The 22,857-nt window shown below is 35.1% G+C and overlaps 1 protein-coding gene across 2 annotated transcripts in view; it reads right to left on the minus strand.

Moving 5' to 3' along the window:
• The window catches only part of LOC145241499 (serine/threonine-protein kinase 33-like), a 306,331-nt gene that overhangs the window by 44,764 nt on the left and 238,710 nt on the right, over positions 1–22,857 (minus strand). For both annotated transcript variants that reach the window (XM_080104517.1, XM_080104518.1), the window contains exons 7-9: positions 18,948–19,035; positions 14,485–14,560; positions 5,991–6,103 (exon numbers count right to left, since the gene is read on the minus strand). In XM_080104517.1, the coding sequence (XP_079960643.1) occupies positions 5,991–6,103; positions 14,485–14,560; positions 18,948–19,035 (277 nt within the window). The remainder of the gene's footprint in view (positions 1–5,990; positions 6,104–14,484; positions 14,561–18,947; positions 19,036–22,857) is intronic.

Here is a 22,857-nt window from a genome sequence, read left to right on the forward strand (position 1 = left end):
GATAAAAATGAAATATAATAAGTCCCCAGACGTACCCCTCCATCGTACTGTATACCGATACTCTATGGCTGACTGGGACAGCTTCCGTACATTCATATCTGATTTACCTCTGCATTCCATGTTTAAAAAGAATGTGTCCTCTATAGTATCAGATCTGACCGAATGGTTTATTGTAGGCATAGACCAATTCATACCATCTAAAAAATTCCAACAAAAACCTAACAGCCAGCCATGGTTCTCCCCAGAATGTGCTGCTGTTATCGCGCACAGAAATCACTTTTTCCATAGCTACCAACGTAATAGATGCACTGAGACTAAAGCTGATTTCAGGAATGCCAGCAACCACTGTAAAAGAGTAATAAAAAATGCAAGAGAGCTATATGCTCAGTCTGTTAAATCCAAAGTAGCTGATCAGCGGCTTGGTTCCCACCAGTTTTGGCAAATAACAAATAGGATCCTGAACAGAAGTGTGCATTCTATCCCAACCATTATCAATGGACCAGAGGTCATCTTGTCAGCATCAGACAAGGCCAAACTATTTGCCAAGAACTTTGCAGCTAATTCTACCCTATGCGACGAAGGCCATCAACTCCCCATATTTCCTCCTATAACACAGAACACGCTAGGTAACATACAAATATCTGTGCATGAGGTCGCCAAGCTAATCAAGAACCTTGATTCCAGTAAAGCAACTGGCCCTGACGGCATCCCAATTATAGTGTTAAAATAGCTTCAACCAGAACTTGCTCCCATACTTACAAAACTGTTTAAGCGTTGCCTTAAGGAGAAGTGCTTTCCAACACCCTGGAAAACCTCATCAGTATGCCCTGTATTTAAGAATTCAGGTGATAAGTCATCTCCCTCTCAGTACAGACCAATAAGCCTCCTGTGTGTTATGAGTAAGTTGCTGGAATCCATATTAAACAAGGATAAAAAAGCATTGGAAATGCAAAAGGATATAGGGATGGTATGCCAAAAAGTATACAAACAAGATAGCTATGAATGGCTAGGCACATGGAAATAGAATTGCATCCAAAGTATAGCCCTATAGCTTTTTACAACCGTAATGATGGCACGGAATGAACCGTAATGATGGCACGGAATGAAGATTGGAGAAAAGCTATAGGGCTATACTTTGGATGCAATTCTATTTCCATGTGCCTAGCCATTCATAGCTATCTTGTTTGTATACTTTTTGGCATACCATCCCTATATCCTTTTGCATTTCCAATACTTTTTTATTCTTGTTAATTAGTATTTTTACTTACAGTTTTATTTTTAAACTTACATTCATGATAGTATTGTCTTTTTTAGGAGGCGGCTCATTGCCGCCTCGATTAGTAGCAGGTCGCTTCCTGCTGGGTTTTAGGTCTTTGGGTTTTGGGCCTTAGAAGTTGCCTCTTGGTCCTCCATCGGTTCTATATTACATAGAGAGTGCTACCGCCTCTCTGATAAAACAGTTAGAGTATTATAAAGTTCTAAAATGTTCATACCTTCACTATTAAATTTTTCTTGGTTCATTCTTTGGCGTTTTGGCAAAGATTTGGCAGTTTTTGATATTTATATTTATAATAGTTTGTGCATGAGGCAGCTTTTTTCCCCTTGGGATCCCTGTTATACCGTGCTTTTGAGTCAGCACGTGAGGGAGCCTTCTTTTTTTCTGGTTCTTTGTTATAAAGAGCACGTGAGACAGCTTTCTTTTTTTCTGGTTCTTTGTTATAAAGAGCACGTGAGGCAGCGTTCTTTTTTTCTGGTTCTTTGTTATAAAGAGCACGTGAGGCAGCTTTTTTCTCCTCAGAATCCCTGTTATACCGTGCTTTTGAGTCAGCACGTGAGGCAGCCTTCTTTTTTTCTGGTTCTTTGTTATAAAGAGCACGTGAGGCAGTTTTTTCCCCTCGGGATCCCTGTTATACCGTGCTTTTGAGTCAGCACGTGAGGCAGCCTTCTTTTTTTCTGGTTCTTTGTTATAAAGAGCACGTGAGGCAGTTTTTTTCCCCTCGGGATCCCTGTTATACCGTGCTTTTGAGTCAGCACGTGAGGCAGCCTTCTTTTTTTCTGGTTCTTTGTTATAAAGAGCACGTGAGGCAGTTTTTTCCCCTCGGGATCCCTGTTATACCGTGGTTTTGAGTCAGCACGTGAGGCAGCATTCTTTGCCTCGGGATTTGCATGATACTTAATTTTTATTATTTCAGCATTTTTCTGATAGTATTCTTTTTGCTCAGATAATACCTTGACTTTGTTTTTTTCATAGTCTATATTTCTCTGAGCTTTTTTACTACGTGCTGACTTTGGCATTTTTTATTAAATGTAAACATATAACACTTATGTGTATCTTACTATAATATCACTTATCTTATAGCAAGACAACTCTCGTAGAATTGAGATACTGCCCCGTCACCAATAGTTAAAGTGTGGAACGGTATATACACCAATAATGTAGTTGTTATCTTTATATGAAGTCCTAATCAGTGACAGTGTGAGGTTACTTGGTTAATTTATTGTAGTTTATTTTAGAAAACTTACTTGTTTTTATTAGTAGATTGTGTATAGTAGCCACAATATCTAGTTATTTTTGTGGCTAGGGCTTGGATTTTGATTCTTTTTGGTCAGCTTCCAGTAAGTTCTTAGAAGATGACTTTCTTGCAGTTTCTTTTGCGGTTAATTTAACTTATTTCCTTTGGCGTTTGGTGAGTTCTTAGAAGAACTGGTCTGATCTACTTTTCTTAGCGAGCGAAGAGATTCAGCTGCATTTAACAATGATTGCTATAGTGTATTTTTGCGCATGCGTGAGAATTTCAAGTTTCCTCTTTATTTTTCAATAGTTTGACAGTAGTCATGTGTTTTTCTGCCAAGAGCGACAGACGTCAGTGTTAGCCGTGATCGTCTAGAGGTTAGGACCCCACGTTGTGGCCGTGCTAACCTAGGTTCGAATCCTGGTCACAGCATTGACATTTTGTACATATTTTACAGTCCAAAATCTGAAGAATTATTTGTTTTTATAACATTGTTTTTTGATGTCATACTTGCTGATAGGTTACTCTTATAACAATTTTGATCAACTGAGATAAAGATTTCGTGGTTTCATTAACGCTGGTGGGTTACTGTTTAAAGAAAAAACCTTAACATTCACCTCAAATATTCAGCGTCCAAGAAATATAGGCCACTGGCAAACTGGAACGTCTGTGAGCATCCGGTGTATTATTTGGAGCTGTCCCTTTTGAGAGAAGTTCCGTGTTCGAAGTGGTCTGTCTACATTGGGTATATAGTGTTTAAAACTTGTTATTACACGTAATCTTATTTAATTATGGAGTTAGCTAAAAAGCGATGGGTCACTGCACTTCTCCGTGTAAAGAGCAGTCGATTGATGCTTGAACTGTTGTCAGAGACCGTTTGTACACCGAGATACATCGTCTCAAAAGAAAGAAGAAAGCAGAAAAAGAAAGAAGAAAGAAGAACAATCGGCCATTTTTGTACCCTTTTTTTTTTTTGCTCTCTTTTGACATTTTAACCGACGTTCTGACACTCGCTGGATTCGTAAGACGCTTCTCTGTAAGAATATGTACTTTTTGAAACTTATAAGTTGATTTTAGTTGAGATTTGGATAGTTTTGTTTTGTAGGCATATATAGGCGTGTACGGGCCATCCCTATATAGAGAGTGCTACCGCCTCTCTGATAGAGAAATAGTAAACCACCTCAGCAGAAACAATCTTCTTACACACAATATGGTTTCCGTTCTGCAAGATCTACCGCAGATGTGCTAACGGTTATATCTCACAGGATTAGTGAATCTCTTGACAAAGGCTTTCTTTCTAGGGCAATTGCTCTTGACATATCAAAGGCCTTCGACAAGGTATGGCATAAGGGCCTACTTCACAAGATTTCCAGCTACAGTATAACTGGAAATGTTTTTGAGAAACAAATTAAATCATTAAATCATTAAATCATTAATTAATCATTAAATCAAATTAAATCATTAAATGATTAAATCATTTCTCTCCGATGGACAAAAATCAGAGGCCTGCTGGAGTCCATCAAGGGTCAATCCTTCCTGAAACTCTCTTCCTGATCTACATCAATAACCTCCCTAAGCACATACTTAAATCATTCGTTGATATCTATGCTGATGACACGACCATCTACGGCAACACATCAAAGGCTGTAAATGACAAAGTTCTCTCTGATTCTCTCTCCTCTGATCTCGAGCGCATGGTTCAGTGGGGGAAGTCGTGGCTGGTTACCTTTAATGCATCTAAAACCAAACTCCTATCTTTACATCATCAATGCTCTGATCCCCATCTGGCATCAATTGAAATGGATGGCTCTTGTCTGGGAGAAGCCCCGTGTTTTGACAAGCTTCTGGGTTTGTCCTTTATTCCTGATCTGAAATGGAACATGTACATCAAGTCTGTTGCCAAGGTCGCTGGAAAAAAGGTGGGATCCTTCTACCGCTCCAGAAGATATCTCACTACTGATGCAATTCTCTAGCTATATAAAAGCCAAGTACGTCCAAGGATGGAATACTGCTGCCATATCTGGGCAGGAGCTGCTAAAAACAGCCTATCCTGCCTTGACAGAGTACAAAATAGACTTTGTGGCTTAGTGGAGGATGCCCTTTTCTCTACTCGGCAACCTCTCTCCGACAGAAGAGATGTTGCGTTGATGTTTTATCGTTATTTCCATGGCAGGTGCTCGTCTGAACTCCAATCTCTGGTCTCCCCTCGCCAATCTTTCACAAAAAACACCCGTCTAGCTGAATCCACTGCGAAAAATTTCCACCACTCTTTATCTGTGCCTAAATCAAAACATGGATTCCATGAACAAAGCTTCTTTCTTAGAACTGCACGCCTGTGAAACTCTGTTCCATCTGCCTGCTTCCCACCTGACTACAACTTCGATGTCTTCAAGTCCAACGTTAACAAATTCCTAATGAACCGCCCCCTTAAGTAAACACTTCATCAAATCTTCACACTAACGTACTGTACTTGCAATAACCTTTATCCCTGAGTGGCTTCCGGGCCTTGATAAGTGGTGAACACCGTATAAAAAAAAAAAAAAAATTAATAGGAGAAGAATTCCACTGACTTGGATTGCAGTTGAAAGATTATTAACCATCCGGTCAGATCACTATGAAAGCATAGGCATGGAGAAGGACAATGAAAGAGAATAACAAACTCAATTAATGTTTGATCTGTTTACTACTACTACTACTACTACTACTACTACTACTACTACTACTACTAACTGGTGACATAGAGAATGGAAGAGCCTGCTTCATTGCATAATAAATTTAAAAATTTAAATAAACACTAAATTTTTTCACATTACATTTAAACTTCTGCAAGTTAGTACAGTCAAGAAAGTAGGAAATAGGGAGGAATTCCTAATGTACAACAGTTCGAGGGGGGGGGGAAAACTATTAGAGTAAAAGGCTTTCTGGCATATAGAGACCTTAACAGGGTGGGATTTTGCTGCTTGTTGGGTTAGTTGGGAGTATGTACATCGAAGGGACACAAGTGCTATGAGTTCATCAGAACACATCCCATTAAAGTACTTGTAAAACAGGCACAGGATGCAACATCGCATTGATGAGACATAGGTTGGAACTTGGCCAATAGTACGGGACCTATTAGATTTGAGAACATTTTTGGGCTTGTCTCAAAGTGAGAGATTAGTGGGAGATACACTAAACCAGATGTGGAAACAATATTTCATGCATGACCGAATTGTGGCTTTGTAAAGATGTAGAATGATTTCTTGTGTGAGTAATTTTCTAGCATGGTAGAGGGAACCCACTTTCTTTGCAGCCGCATTCCACTACAAACTGAAGGTAATTTTCTAGGTTTTCTGGTATTGTCTTGAATATGTGTACATTCGTTTTGAAGCCTTGATGTATCTTTATGACTTACCGATTCAAAGTTTAGATTTTATTCCATTGTTGCAAATGAATTTGAAATAGGAGAAACAAACACAAAGAAAATGGTCCGTTTACCTTCTGAAGAGATGTTATCCCAAGCTGGTGAGAAGAACTTATATTCTCCACTGCGTATTTGAGCCATGAGCAAGTCTTCATCATCTGACATAAAGGGTGGAATCCCACATATACTGAAAGGAAGGGACAGAAATGCTATTTGATATTTGATATCAAAAATTAATATGTGAAATGAAAAGAAAGCAGGATGAATGTGTATTTCATCTTAACATGTTGTTGCATGGAATTTTAGATAAAATCAAGAGAACATTTCTTAAATATTAGTACATTTTTCACTCTAAAAATTATATTTGAAATATATTTATAAATCTGACATTATTTTGTAAACAAGAAACATTTCAAGAAGGGTTCAAACATTTGATTGTTCTTGCTAAAGATTGTGAGAAGTCAATAATATTTGGTCAAATATGATGGTAGACAGTGGCGAGCATACGTCTTTACGGCTCAAAGGAAGCAACTGAATGGAGAATACATATTTTAAAATTGTCTGGTGACAGTAATAATTAAAAAGTAATCTAAACAATCATGTCGAACAAATCATTCCTGTTTTAAATTCCTGTTGTTGAATTGGTTAATTGAATAATTAATTTCACAACTGACAAAATTTAATCAATTGACATGAAACATGACACACATATGGACACAAATGATGACAATACATGATTTTGATTAGTTGATTGAAGTACGGAATGATTAAATATTTTTTAGAATTAAATAATTGCATAGTAACTACATAACACATCGAAATAGCTAAAGATGAGGCATTAACATCAGATATGATTGCTTATGTACAGAGACAAAAAGGGATTCCTCAACTCTTGCTCAATGCAGTTAGAATCATGCATAGAGAGCAATACTGGAAGATTGGAAAATTTAAATAACCAGCACATTGGTTAGGCTACAGTAAGCTTAAAAATAGGTCAAATAGTGTAAAATATAGTTAGAATCGGAATTTACACATAAAACGTTGAAATTAAGTAGAAAATGGAAAATTCCATAGGATGTTAAAAGTTAAAAATTAGGCTGAGGTGTACCACTAGTTTTGTATGCAGTAGAAAAGTGGGAGAGTTTGTCTTGGAAATAAACATCAAAATGATTGGAGGTGCATTTTATGGGATTTAGGAGGGGAAGATGTAGTTTATCTTAATGCACTTGCTGCAAATTGTTACAATAAATAAATAAAACACCAGAGCAAATAATGAAGTTATTTGTTGTTCCTTTTAATTCTCTCTATTACTTCAGTTAGCAAATGAAGAGAGCAAAAAAAGATTAGTATCCCTGTGACTGCTACCCTCACATTTGCTGAGGAACAACAGAAACTGCTGTTTTGTATCCATTGCACAACGCCAACCAATTTATCAGAATGCAGATTAAAGAACAGTCCACACTTTTTAGGGTTACAAAAATGTTATTAAATTTTCAATCGAGCTTTGATCTCATTTGGATTGGGTGGCATGAGCTATTAAGCTGCTGAGATATTTTTCAGTTTGGCAATCTTGATTCAAACTAAAGATTGAGTATTATTTTGTGTGATTAACGGCCTTTCACAATTCTTTTTTTTTTTTTTTAATTTTTTTTATTCAATTTTCACCCCAAACAAGGTACAGTGCTACTTTGAAGCAGGGGGCTACTATTAGGGAATTAATTAGCGGGGTCATTATGAAGGGAGAAGAGTAGAAAGATGTTTGTTAACATTACACTTGAACTTCTGCATATCATTGCAGTTGGGAAAGCAGAATCCCGGAAGGGAGTTCCAAAGACCCGCAGTTCTGGGGAAGAAACTATTGGAGTAAAAGGCTTTCTTGCACCTAGGGATCTCCACTGTAAAGGGATGAGACTTAGTAGCTTGTCGGGTTTATCGGGGGTAGTTACGTCGGGGAGGTACAAGTGTTTGCAGTTCGTCAGAGCATTCACCATTAAAGTATTTGTAGAACAGGCAGAGGGATGCAACATCTCGTCGATGGGACAGAGGTTGAAGCCTAGATGACAGTTCAGGACCTATCAGGTTGGCGACTCTTTTTTGAACCCTGTCCAGGAGCGAGAGACAAGCAGCAGATGCACCAGCCCAGATGTGACAACAGTACTCCATACATGGGCGAATGGTTGCCTTATAGAGGTATAGGATACTGGCAGGCGTAAGTAGTTTTCTAGCACGGTAGAGGGAGCCAACCTTCCTTGCAGCAGCCTTGGCAATGCTCTCAATGTACCTATTTCAGTTCATATTCCCTGTAAACGTTAGGCCGAGGAGTTTAAAAGAAGTACTTTCAGGCAATGTGTTCTTGGCCATTGCTATTGGTGGTAGAGAAGGTTTCTTGTAGTTATTGAAGGAAACAAGCTTAGTCTTAGCAGCATTGAATGAGACCAACCATTTTTGTCCCCATTCCACTACGGATTGGAGGTCATCCTCTAGTGTTTCTGCCATTTTCTTGGATATGTGTTCATTTGTTTTCCCCTCATATCTGTTATAGAGAGTGGTGTTATCGGCAAATATACCCATCTCCGAAACAATATTATCAGGGAGGTCGTTTATGAATATCAGGAACAATAGAGGTCCAAGGATAGACCCCTGAGGCACTCCCGCATTTATGTCATATTGTTTGGATGTACGTCCGTCGAGGACAACTTTGATTTTTCTATTACTTAAGAAGGATTTAATTACGTTATGAATTCTTCCAGTGATTCCTTAGAAGGCCATTGTGCCATACCCTGTCAAAAGCCTTAGATATATCAAGGGCCACTGCTCTACCCTCCCCTGTTTTATCCAATGGACGGTATATACGTTCAGAAACTACAGTTAAGATATCTGCTGTTGAACGGGCTTGCCTGAATCCATATTGTTTGTCAGTCAGGAGTTTAGCAGCTGTTAGGTGCTGGACTAGGACTTGATTAACTAAGGACTCAAATATTTTGGCGAAAAGCGGGAGGAGGCTAATGGGGCGATAATTTAGTGGGTCAGTTCTTTCACCAGAATTCTTGAAGACTGGTACCACAGAGGCGGTTTTCCAGCAGTCGGGAAAACAAGATTCGTTAAGGCATTTATTGTAAAGTTTGGACAGAACTGGAGCAACCTCGGCAGAGCATTTTTTTAATAGCACAGCCGGGATGAGATCTGGTCCACATGCTTTTGAGGTGTCTAGGTTTTTTATAATAGCATAGAAGGGGTGATTTTCAAATCGTCAAGTGTGGCGTCTGTTCGCAGAGGAAAATCAGGGAGTGAGTGGTGTACCGAGTTCAGTGTGGAGTTTGAGGCAAACCGACTGGCAAGCAGATTAGCCTTGTTAGTTGCCGTGCAAGCAACCTCATGATTGTTTGTTAGTGGGGGAATAATTGACTGTCCATTATTAACTACGCTGTTGTAGATTTTCCAAAAATCCCGGGTTCCTAATTTCTGTGCTTCGATGCGCTTTCTGGTGGTTTCAGAGTAATCTGACTTAGCTGTGTCTATCACTCTCTTACAATTATTTCTAGCTTCTATAAACTTCTGTTTATTTGAGCTGGACTTATGTCGGTTGAATCTGCGGAACGCATGCTGCCTTTGACAAATGGCAGCTGCACAAGCAGAAGTATGATGTGTGCTAGGTGTTAGTTACATAAAAAGAGAAAATTTCCAATAGCAAGTCAACATATTTGAAAGAAGTGATGTAAGAACATAAAACGTTGAGAGACATGATGAATAAGCTGATGTAACCTCTTGGCATTTTGATTTGCAAGAAATCGTTTTCAGAGTTCTTTCGGTATGATATTAATATATACTATGAAAAGAAAATACATCTATTGATGGTTAGTAGTCCAAAAATATGTTTAAGATTTGTGTGAACTACTAAATAAAAATGCATGTAGGCCTGATCTCATCTCGACTATACTATTAAAATAATGTTCCGTTGAAGTTGCCTTAGTTCTCTCTAAACTCTTCAATAATTGATTTATTGAATTTTGCTTTTCTGACTGCTGGAAAATTGCTTTTGTTGTACCAGTTTTCGAGAATTCTGATGAAATGATGACGTGTATGACCTAAAATCACATGTTACCCACATTGATGTTGATGACCTAAAATCACATGACAGGCTGCTTAAGATATGATGGTGATCAACTGATGGGGAAAAGCAAAATGACAGTTGGAAGTCATTCGTGAAACGTCTAACCTCAATATGAAACAAGAAAACAAAAAATGAAAATAGTAATAAAAGCAGAAAAAAATATCATAGCCATGGCATGAACTTATTACAAAAAAGCTTATAACAGAATCCCTCGAAAATACTAGAGAAGATAATTGATCTAATAGAAAAAGAAATGAGGACACAAAGACTTGAACTGACAGCTGGTGGAAAATACATAACTGAGATAAAAATACATGGAGGTATCTTTCAAGGTGATCCTCTATCACTACCACTATTCATCATAGTCATCATTTCCTTTAATAAAATACTAAGAGAAATACCAAGTTGGATACAAGTTTACTAATACAGATGAAAGAATTAACCATCTAATGTATATGGACGACCTGGAACTTTTCATAATTAATAAAAAGAAACTAGAGATGCTAATAAATACAAACAGAATTTTCAGCTAGGATATATCCATATGGAATTTGGAATGGAATTTTTTTTTTTTACATAGGCATCACCACATTATCAAGGCCAAGAGGCCACTCAAGGATAAGGGTTAAAGAATGTACAGTAGAAATTGGACAATATAGTAATCATTAGTAATGAAAATTTGGTAAATTTGATAACTTATATGGAACGGCTCATCAAGAACTTATTTACGTTAGACTTGAACACAACCATATTGTAGTCAGCCAGAAAGCAGGAAAACGGAAGACAATTCCACAGGCGTGCAGTTCTAAGAAAGAAGCTTTGTTCATGGAATCTACGTTTAGGTTTAGGCACAGATAAAGAGTGGGGGGAATTATTGATAGTGTTTACAGCTAGACGAGTGTTTCTTGTGAAAGTTTGGCGAGGGGGGACCATAGATTGAAGCTCAGTCAAACACTTTCCATGAAAATAACGATACATCAGAGACAAACTCGCAACATCTCTTCTGTGAGATAGAGGTTGCAAGGAAGAGAAAAGGACATCTCCTACGAGGCTACGAAGTCTATTTTGAACTCTATCAAGGCAGGCCAAGTCCTTTCTAGCAGCTCCTGCCCAGATGTGGCAACAGTATTCCATCCTTGGACGTACCTGGCTCTTATATAGATAGAGAATAGCATCAGCAGTGAGATATCTACCAGATCGATAGAAAGATCCCACCATTTTTCCAGCGGCCTTGGCAACAGATTTGATGTACGTGTTCCATTTAAGATCAGGAGTAATGGTCAAGCCAAGAAGCTTGTCAAAACTTGAGGCCTCCTGAAGACGAGAGCCATCCATTTCAATTGATGCCAGATGTGGATCAGAATGTTGATGATGTAAAGAGAGAAGCTTGGTTTTAGATGCATTAAAAGTAACCAGCCACTCCTTACCCCATTGTACTACGTGCTCAAGATCAGAGGAGAGAGAATTGGAGAGAACTTGGTCGTTTACTGTCTTAGATGTGCTACCATAAATGGTAGTGTCGTCAGCATAAATGTCTACAAATGATGTAAGGATGTGATTTGGAAGATCATTAATGTAGATCAGGAAAAGAGTTGGGCCCAGGATGGACCCCTGAGGGACACCGGCATTAATACCGTGAGCTTCTGATTTTTGCCCCTCAACTACTACTCTTATGAACCTATCAAAAAGAAATGATTTAATAATTGAGAAGATATTTCCAGCAATACCATAGCTAGAGATCTTATGAAGTAAACCTTTATGCCATATCCTATCAAAGGCCTTAGATATGTCAAGAGCAATTGCCCTAGAAAGGTTGCCTCCGTTGAGAGATTTGCTAATCCTATGAGATATAACTGTATGCACATCTGCTGTAGATCTAGCAGAACGGAAACCATATTGAGTGTCACTAAGAAGGTTATTTTTGTTGAGATGGTTGATTACTTCTGTATTTAACACAGATTCCAGGAACTTACTCATGACACACAGGAGACTTATTGGCCTGTACTGAGAGGGGGATGAGCGATCACCTGAATTCTTAAATACAGGGCATACTGATGAAATTTTCCAGGGAGATGGGAAACTATTCTCCTTAAGACAACATTTAAACAGTTTTGTAAGTATGAGCGCTAGTTCAGGTTGAAGTTTTTGGAGTACTATAATTGGAATACCGTCAGGGCCAGTTGCTTTACTGGAATCAAGGTTTTTGATTAGCTTGGCAACATCACGTACAGATATACGTATATCACATAGAAATTACTAATAAATGGAAAGCTGGAAGCAACAGAGAGTAATAGAAACTACCTAATCAAGGGAGGATGAAGACACTAGGTGACCATAACACCTACAAATATCTGGGAGTTCTGAAAGTAGACACCATCAAATCAACAGAAACGGAAAACAAAATTGGAAAATAATACCTAAAGAGAACAAGAAAACTCATAGAAACTAATTTATAGGGACCTAATGCAAGGCATAAACACATCAGCAGTATCATTACTTTGGAGCTGTGACAACAGAATATTCTTTTCATTGTTTTGACTCTCAAACATCTGACACAGTAAGACACAGTCAATCAACCGACAACCACATCTGACACAGTAAGACACAGTCAATCAACACATCTGACACAGTAAGACACAGTCAATCAACCGACAACCACATCAGTCTATATAAAAACATAAGATATTAACAGAGATATTTACAAGAGTCAAAACAATGAAAAAAATATGCTGTTATCACAGCCCTAATAATGACCATAGCAAGAAACACTGTAAAAATGAACAAGATGAAGAGCAGAGAAAAAAGGTAGAAAGCAAGAAAGAAAAATGGGAAGGGAAACAGCTACATGGATGATTTATAAGGATGACAAAAGATGAAACTCATGAAGACATTTGGGATGACTATGAAAAAGACACATAAACAGAGAAAATGAATGCCTAATAACAGTTGCACAAAACAATGCGATTATAACTATATCAAAGCAAAAACTGACAAGATACAAGAAAGCACCAAATGCAGATTCTGTGAACAAAGAGATGAAACAATAAACCACATAATAAGTGAATGCAGCAATAAAGAATATAAGAATAGACACGATCAAGTGAGGAAGAGTGTACACTGAGAACTATACAAAAACTGCACCTTGAACACCCAGATAACTGGTACATACACAAACTGGCATCAGTACTTGAAAACGGAAATCATTAAATCTTTTGTCATAATAATTAACAAGAAAGAAAAGTTCTGCCAGATCATAGATTTCGTTATGTCAGCACACAACAGGGTTAACATTAAGGAGACAGAGAAATGAAACAAATACACAGAGCTAGCCAGAGAGCTGAAAGGAATATGACATATAACAACAATAATCATAGAAGCAATAGGAAGCATCCTGAAAAACTTTGAAAAAGAATGGAAAAAATTGAAATTGGGTAGAAGGCAGAGAAAATACAATGGATAGCAATAATGAAAATAGCTGAAATCTTAAGGAAAATCCTAGAATGTGGAAACTAATCTACATAAACTGCAAACATTAATCAATAACTGAATAGTGCAATAGAAATAAAACAAAAACAAAGCACGACCCCAGAGAACTAAGAAAACTGAGAAAAAAAAATTAAGCTAATTACGTCCTCACCTTAAAATAAAATATGTAGTATCAGCACAAATTGGTACCACACTAAATGGATAAGGGTCAAGGAGGATGGAAAGGCCGAGAAGAGAAAGCACTAACCAGACCTTCACTGGAAGAGTGGAATGAGGACTGTGCCATTTGGTGAAGCTTATTACTACCCAAATTCCAGTGAAGACCAATGGTCACTGCCAAAGAGAAATCAATGGTAAGTGGCTGTTGCGGTAAAGCATATTCATTTGCAAAGATTGTCAGAAGAGTTGGAGAGTACTGTCACCTAGACTCGAAAAAGGTGAAGAGTACTTGAAATCTGGGGAGACTTGTTGTCACCTAGCCAACACCACCGATTACTATCAGTGAGTGATTATTATCTATGTGAGAACGCCTTGTGAGTAAATAATATTTGAAATACCAAATATGCAATGTTTAAGCGGAGTTAAAATATAAAGTTCAAAGAAAATTTGAAACAAAATCTGCCATATTGCCTTGACTCCTTTTCAACTTTATCCCAGGCAGAAGAGGATACTACATATTTGAACCGGATGCTGAAAGATGGGGAGTGGGAGGGAAGAAAGGAAGGCCTATCTTGTTTTTCTCTCTCTCTTTTATTTAGGATACATTTTAATATACACGCATTTGATGGCCATTGTCAGTATCCATAAGGAAGGAGCTCAATGGATATAGGTGTTAAGTAATAATGACAATCCTTGAGTGACACCAAGACACAAACTAAAATTTATTAATACCAAATATTATTTGATTTAAGGAAGGATTATGAATTTTATTAACGATTCAATCATGGGTGAAAAAAATGTTGGATACTCACAGTTGATAGGCGATGACTCCCAAAGCCCAGACGTCACATTGCTGACTGTAGGTTTTATTTTCAATTATCTCTGGAGCTAAAAATATAGATGAAAATTAAAAATCAAAGATTATTTTTCACATTTTGTTTTCTGGTTCAATGCATTCTCGTATCTAAATTTAAAACAATTTTAAGAATGGATCCGTTTGCTTCATTTATTTCATTTTATTGAAATATTCAACCTGTTTCTGCATTAAGTAGTTGACTAAAAGATAGTAACACATCGATACACACACACACACACACACACACACCCACGTGCATACAGATATATACGAAGGGAGTTAAAATTATGCAAATTATAATTTACAAAATTTATTGTTCATTAATCAAGGAATACTAGATAAAGTGAATCATTTTATTATTACATGGAGTTTTAAAGATTTGGCTTTTTTCTTCAAAAAAATTTATATAACTTTACATTGCTGGTTAAGTGCAAAAATTGAAAGCATCATGTTTGAAGGAAAGTAAGGTTGGAATGATTATTCAAATATATTTACACACACACACACACATTAAATGAAAGATGAGAAATAATAGTTATATATAACTTTATTATATCAACAGAACAATAAGGAAAAGTACAAGTGGTAAAATAAAAGAAAAAGAAACCTCTTTAGGCCATGGCATTTCAAAGCTAAATGTTTCTCAACAGAAGAGGAGAAGGACCAGAATTATATAAAATGCAAATATATAAAAACTGGCTTAATAACATTTAGATATGAAATGAGAATGACGGCATAGGATAATTTGGTAAGTAGTAATTAAGAAATAATAAAAGTAAATGCAATATATAAGAGTAAATTGGAATAGTGCTGAGATTTTTTTTTATCTTGACAAGTTTTGCTTTGTTAAAGATATATTCTTTCATAACAATTATATTTTTTGTACAGGCATTTAAAATTGTTGTAGACTCTTGAAAATTCAGTATGTTATTGTTATAGCAGGGAGCAATTTTTATGATTTCAGGTTCAAATGAACAACTACAGCAGGAATTACTACTAAAGTCTGGTGAATTTCAAAAATGTGATATGAACGTGATGTCATTTAGAAGAACGATATGCAATAAAATTCTTTTTTAAATTTGTAAAAAATGCCACAGAAACGTATGGAATGCTTCAGACTGCTTTTAGATTATCTTGCATGAATCGAGCATCAGTTTTTGAGTGACATAAGAGATTCAAGGAAAGCAGAGAGTCTGTGAGGGACGATGAGAGGTGTAGGGGGAGTAAGGAAGCCAGAGCACCAGAGTTGATTGATCAAATAAAGAATTTCATGAATAAGGACTGTCATGTTTCTATAAAGACAATAAGTGCACAGTTTGATGCCAGTGTGGGGACTGTACACACAATTATTTGCGAGGAGCTGAAGATGTAGAAGATTTGCGTATAGTTCGTCTCAAGGGTGCTCATAGAAGATCAGAAAGAAAGACGTCATGACAGGGAGATGATTGGGCTGATCAATTTAGATCCGGCATTTTTTGATGTTCTGGTGATCTGCAATGAAAGCTCGATCTACTTTGACCTAGAAGAGACCAAAAGACAGAGTTCCCAGTGGAAGCATGCTGGCTCTCCCAGACTCAAGAAAGCCAGACAGAGCAAATCCACCCAGAAACCCTTTTTTTGACAGAACAGGCATGAACTACATGCACGAGGTTCCTAATGGACAGATGGTGAACCATGAATACTATGTTGAGGTTTTAAGGGAGTTCAAGAAGAGATTCAGTCGGAAGAGGCCAACACTCTTCAAATTGGGTCAGTGGCATTTTCACCAGGACAATGCACCATTCCACAATTCCATCCTTGTCACAAATTACTTCACCAAGATGGGCATCAAGACACTCCCTCACTCTCTCTATAGACCTTGCTCTCTGTGACTTTTGCTTATTCCTTAAGCTCAAAGAAAACCTTGAGACAATTGAGGAGATGAAAGAGGTTGTGATGAGGCGCACAAAAGACGACTTCCCTGGGGCCTTGCAGAAGTTGCTGAAATAGTAAAAGTGTTTTGTAGAAGATTACATTGAAGGGGACTAGAGTTTCATGTGCATACTATCAGATTTTGTATTTATTATTACAGAGCCAATTTTCTATTCATTATTATCCAATATATAGTAATGATTTTAAAAGTTATAAAAAATTACTTAGATGCCATCCACTAGATCTGAAACCAAAACATTTAGTGCTCCAGTCTTTATTTATCGTTCCAGCGTCACATCCATCTGAGCTATTGATGGATGACAAATGGAAATGAAAGGTTAAACATTAAATGATTTTAAGTTATGAATGTTTAATTTTGTAGTTTTGCAAAAATAACAGCATAAGTAATAGTAAGTTACTCCTGCCAAGGTCAACTGTTTTTTTTTTCAATTCAGACCCCTTTAGAAGCTATTTTTACAGGCTAAAAACAAAATTGAAATTGTCGCAGGTCCGAATATTCTATATATCAAGTTTCAAGTCTGGAGACCAAAACTTCAGAGAGAAGTTTGGTAGAGTTTTTCTGCACACACACACACACACACACACACACACACACACACACACACACACACACACACACACACACACACACACACAGAGGCAAAGTCACTTAAATAAATGTGCATCTTCTAGACCTTTTTTTATTCTAAATCTTCTAGACCTTTTTTATTCTAAATCTTCTAGAAGCTTTTTATTCTAAATCTTCTTGAACTTTTTTATTCTAAATTTTCTAGAATTTTTTATTCTATATCTTCTAGAACTTTTTTATTCTAAATCTTCTAGAACTTTTTTATTCTAAATCTTCTTGAACTTTTTTATTCTAAATCTTCTAAAACTTTTTATTCTAAATCTTCTAGAACTTTTTTATTCTATATCTTCTAGAACTTTTTTATTCTAAATCTTCTAGAACTTTTTAATTCTAAATCTTCTTGAACTTTTTTATTCTAAATCTTCTTGAACATTTTTTATTCTAAATCTTCTTGAACTTTTTATTCTAAATCTTCTAGAACTTTTTTATTCTAAATCTTCTTGAACTTTTTTATTCTAAATCTTCTAGAACTTTTTTATTCTATATCTTCTAGAACTTTTTTATTCTAAATCTCCAAGAACTTTTTTTATTCTAAATCTTCTAGAACTTTTTTATTTTAAATCTTCTTGAACTTTTTTTATTCTAAATCTTCTAAAACTTTTTATTCTAAATCTTCTTGAACTTTTTTATTCTAAATCTTCTTGAACTTTTTTATTCTAAATCTTCTAGAACTTTTTTATTCTAAATCTTCTAGAACTTTTTATTCTAAATCTTCTAGAACTTTTTTTATTCTAAATCTTCTAGAACATTTTATTCTAAATCTTCTTGAACTTTTTTTATTCTAAATCTTCTAAAACTTTTTATTCTAAATCTTCTTGAACTTTTTTATTCTAAATCTTCTTGAACTTTTTTATTCTAAATCTTCTAGAACTTTTTTATTCTAAATCTTCTGAACCTTTTTATTCTAAATCTCCAAGAACTTTTTTATTCTATATCTTCTAGAACTTTTTTATTCTAAATCTTCTTGAACTTTTTTATTCTAAATCACCAAGAACTTTTTTTATTTTAAATCTTCTAGAACTTTTTTATTCTAAATCTTCTAGAACTTTTTATTCTAAATCTTCTAGAACTTTTTTATTCTAAATCTCCCAGAACTTTTTTTATTCTAAATGCTACACAATTATAAATAAATAAATAAATAAATAAATAAAGAAAATATGCATGAAAAGAACTAAATCTAAAAGTTAAAATGAGTAAGGAACCATAACAATTAATAATTAATTGATGAAATTCGTTTTTCAAAGGAATATTCAAATTAGTATACCTTTATGAACTCTCTTACATATCCATGACTAAGTATATTAAGAAGTTCATTTTAATAATTTTTAAGTAGAAATAGAAATAATAGGCTTTTAATATGGATGTAAAAGTGAGAAAAAAACATAACTATATATATATATATATATATATATATATATTAGTGTTAGAACGATTAATTGGAATTAGAAATAAAAAAATCAGAACTGTTAGAGATATCGGAATCGTTATTGGAATCGGAAAAATATGTGCCTATTTTTCAATGTCGAAAAGGATTCTTTTAATTATATTTTTTTTATTTGATTTTGTTTAAAACAAAATCTTCCACTGTTGGTACTAATAATAAAAATAAATATTTATTGATTTTAATCTACTAGTAGAACTAAAATCGACAGATTATCCTCCACAAGTGTATCTTTACGTTTGAGAAAATATCTGCACATTTAACATGTTTTTACAGAAATCAGAAAATGTAACAAATTCATAGTTAAATATTTAGAGATTCATAAAGAATCTGAATCAGGATTGGTAATTGTATTGGAATCGTCCCATCACATATATATTAGACAAAGCTGAACATAAATGGAAGGAAATTTTGTTACCCATGTAAATAAGAGTGCCACAAAATGATTTGAGCATATTTTCATGTCCAACACCTCCTTTTATGACAGAAAGACCAAAATCAGTCACCTGAATGGAGAAAGAAGATAAAATAAAAAATTGATGAAAATTAAATAAGTACATTTCACAATAAATTTACTTCAAATCTACAACAGAAATTCGCATTTAATCTTTGATGTCTTTCACATGCAATCAGTGGCGTAGCAACGGTGGGGTAGGGATAGTCCGCCTCGGGTGGCACGTGCTAGGGGGCGGCATTTTGAGAGGGTAAAAAATAAATAAATGAAAATAAATGAAAGCTAACAAAAAATCTTAAATTTAATGCCGAAATGGTTGTAAAACATCGAGACTTTTAGAGATATCGGAATCAGAAAAATGTGTCCCTATTTTATGAGCGGCACACATCATGGGCGGCATTTTGAAAGGGTAAAAATAGAAAATAGAAAAATAAATAAAAGATAACAAAAATGGGAATTTTTTTACCGAAAATGTTGTAAAGAAATCTGAACTTTTAGAGGTACTGGAATCGGTAAAATGTGTCCCTATTTTACGAGCGGCCCATGTCAGGTGGCGGCATTTTGAGAGGGTAAAAATAGAAAATAGAAAAAATAAATAAAATAAATAAAAGCTAACAAAATCTTAAATTTTATACTGAAAAGTTTTTAAAAAATCGGAACTTTTAGAATCCGAAAAATGTCTCCCTATTTTATGAGTGGCACACCTCAGGGGCGGCATTTTGAATAAAAATAGAAAAAAAATAAATAAAAGCTAACAAAAAATTGAAATTTTATACCGAAAATTTTTTTTAAAATCTGAACTTTTGGAGGTATCGGAATCAGAAAAATGTGTCCCTATTTTATGAGCGGCACACGTCAGGGGAGGCATTTGGAGAGGGGAAAAATAGAAAATAGAAAAATAAATAAAAGTTAATAAAAAATCTGAAATTTTATACCGAAAATGTTATAAAAAATTGGAACTTTTGGAGGTATCGGAATCAGAAAAATGTATCCATAATTTACAATTCCAAAACCGATTGTTTAAAATTCGTAATTTAATTTTTCATTATTTGTACTAATGATAAATATTCATTGATTTTAAATTAACACTAAAACCAAAATAATAAAATCAAAATACGATGTGAATTTATTTGTAAAACAAAGTTGCATAAATTTTCTAGGTAACCTTTCAAAAAATGTTGAAAAATTAAACAATGTTTTTGTCAAGAAAAATACTTTCAAACATCACTGATAATTAAATGATACAACAGAAAAATAGCAACAGGAAATTACGTAATTTTGGAATTGTAGAAACATTAAGCAAGTACAGAATTAAAATCGACTGTAAACAGATTTTATGATCGTCATATCAGAAGATATAATTTTAAATGGGATCTAAGTGCTACATCTCAAATACTATATAAGTAGCGTTCTATTTGATAGTTTAAATACTGACGAATTTCTGTAAAGTTTCAAACAATCACGGAGTAATTAATTTTTTCAAACTATTAAAAATATTTTATAATCACTGACGTATTTATGATTAAACCGAAATTTATTATGATAAATTAATTCTGGTAATAGGATTTTAATTATTTTTTTTTGGGTTGCTTTACAATACAGCGAGATTCGAAAAAGTAATAAGAAAAATCAGATATACAACAAATAAATGTTCCCATATCTCAGAAAACTGACTTTTTTTGGAGGGGGATATCTAATCTTTTGTGGTACTAGTTCGGAACAACACAAGAAGGTGCTTATGCAGAGAAATGCCATGCTATTTTTAAAACTAGAATTAAAAATTTTTTTTCAGAACATTTACGTGAATTTTCAAAGAAGGTATCGTAATGAAGAAAATAAAGGAGAATTGTGCGGCATTCGTAAAAAGCGAAAAACAAAAGGAGAGGAAGCAATAAACAAATAAATAAAAATAAAGGCGCGCTGTTGAAATTCATGGAAAATACTTCTGTGGTCGAAATGGCCGAAACGAAAGTCGAAAATCATACTGAAACCGAAGATGAAGTTGATACTGTTACTTCGGAAGTCGACATTAACAGTGTTGATACATCAAAAACTGTCAATGATGATGACGCGCCTGAAGTTAAAAAATTGGAAAGGCAATCATGGCACATTTTTTTGCATACTGGACCGGTTATTCTGCATCTACACATCGCTGGGACGTCTTGATTCAGTTGACCGGCTTAAATATCAAGCGGACTATGGAAACTAGATGGAGTATTCGAGCAGATGCTGTAAATGTTGTGGTAAAAAAAATTATTTTAAGTCGTCATTGCCCTGGAACAGCTCACCGAAGAAGGAAAAATTGCAACCATAAGATCAGATGCATCTTTAATTCTCAACTCGGTATTGTCGTTTCCGTTTCTGAGCCTTTGGAAAACTATTCTCCCAGAAATCAATGATGCCCAGAAGTATCTTTAAGAAAAAAGGCTGTATCTGCAACAAAGTTCTGTCAGCTGACGGCGTTGAGAGATTGCATTCTTCAGAATAGAGAAAAGATGGTGGACACTGCAATAGACGAGTTTAAAAAACTCTGCTCTGAAATGGGGATAAGCATGGAACATCGTATCCGCAAAAAGAAACAAATGGATGGTGAACAATTGACTGATGCAGGACTGAGGATTGATACTGAGTTGAAACGGGAAATGCTGTCATAAAAATATCTTGCAGATTTCAATAAGTTCACAATCTTGCAAGTAAATACGCTTTTCTTACACCATCAAATCTGCTTGATGATAATTATGATTGTCAGCTTGGTGAAGTTGACGAAGGTATAGAAAAAGGTAAATTCTTTGCCGAAAGGAAGAGATTACAGTATTTTGTGAAAGCTTCAGGAAAAGAATAAATCAATAGACCTCTTGAACTTTTGAACTTTATATAGAGATTCCATCTCTAATATTGTGATCATGCTGCGCATTTTCCTTACCCAAGCTATTAGCATTGCCAGCTGTGAGTGCTCTTTCTCGAAACTGAGGCTCATAAAAAACTACCTTCGATCAAAAATAAGCCAGACAAGGCTTACAGACGTAGAGTGAATTTTGATAGAGTTATTGATAACTTTGCCGAAAACAAAACAAAAAGTATATTGTAAATTTTCAACCGACTAGATGCCTTGCGAAAGTTCTCTCACAAAAATTAAATTTATAGCCTTACTAACATTCCAGCCCGGCGTTGCCCGAGTGTTTGGCGGTGTATGTTGAGCAAAAAAAAAAAAAAAAAAAAAAAAAAACAGCGGTCAATTTTTTCAGTATCCTGTATATCAAATTTCAAGTCTGTAAACTAAAAATTGACAGAGTTATTGCATAGGGAAATGTACACAGACACACACACAGACACGTTCACTTTTATAGATATATAGATTTTCAATTCATAAATACATTTATTGAAAAAACAATTAACACTATTTTTAAAAGGATTGAAACATTATTAACAACAAATTTCTTAAATTTCGCACTTAAACTGAGCAATTACACACACGGATTTCAAAAAGCATGGATACAAGACGTTTTTTTTTCTCTTCAGGAAGCTCGACCTCTTATTAATAACATTTTGAACAAAAAGAAAAGAAAACTACATCGGACTATCCTCCCCTGGATACAGCCATGTTTTTTTTGTGAAAATTCGAAAATAACAATAAAAAAGTAAATAAAAATGATTTTATCATTTCTTAACCTGTTCATGTTTTCAAATGTTTCAAATGTTCTCATTTAAATTTATAAATTCAAATTTCAAATATTCTCATTAAAATTTATAAAAAATGTTTTCTTAGTTGTTTGACTTTCCATTTCTTAAATTTTGCGCTTAACCCAATTGATCACACACAAGGATTTCAAAAATCGCTGATACAAGACGTTTTTTTTCTCTTCGATAGGCTCGA

The sequence above is a fragment of the Euprymna scolopes genome, chromosome 20 (assembly GCF_053919585.1).
Source record: "Euprymna scolopes isolate OS-2025 chromosome 20, ASM5391958v1, whole genome shotgun sequence".
Classification (NCBI taxonomy): Eukaryota; Metazoa; Mollusca; class Cephalopoda; order Sepiida; family Sepiolidae; genus Euprymna; species Euprymna scolopes.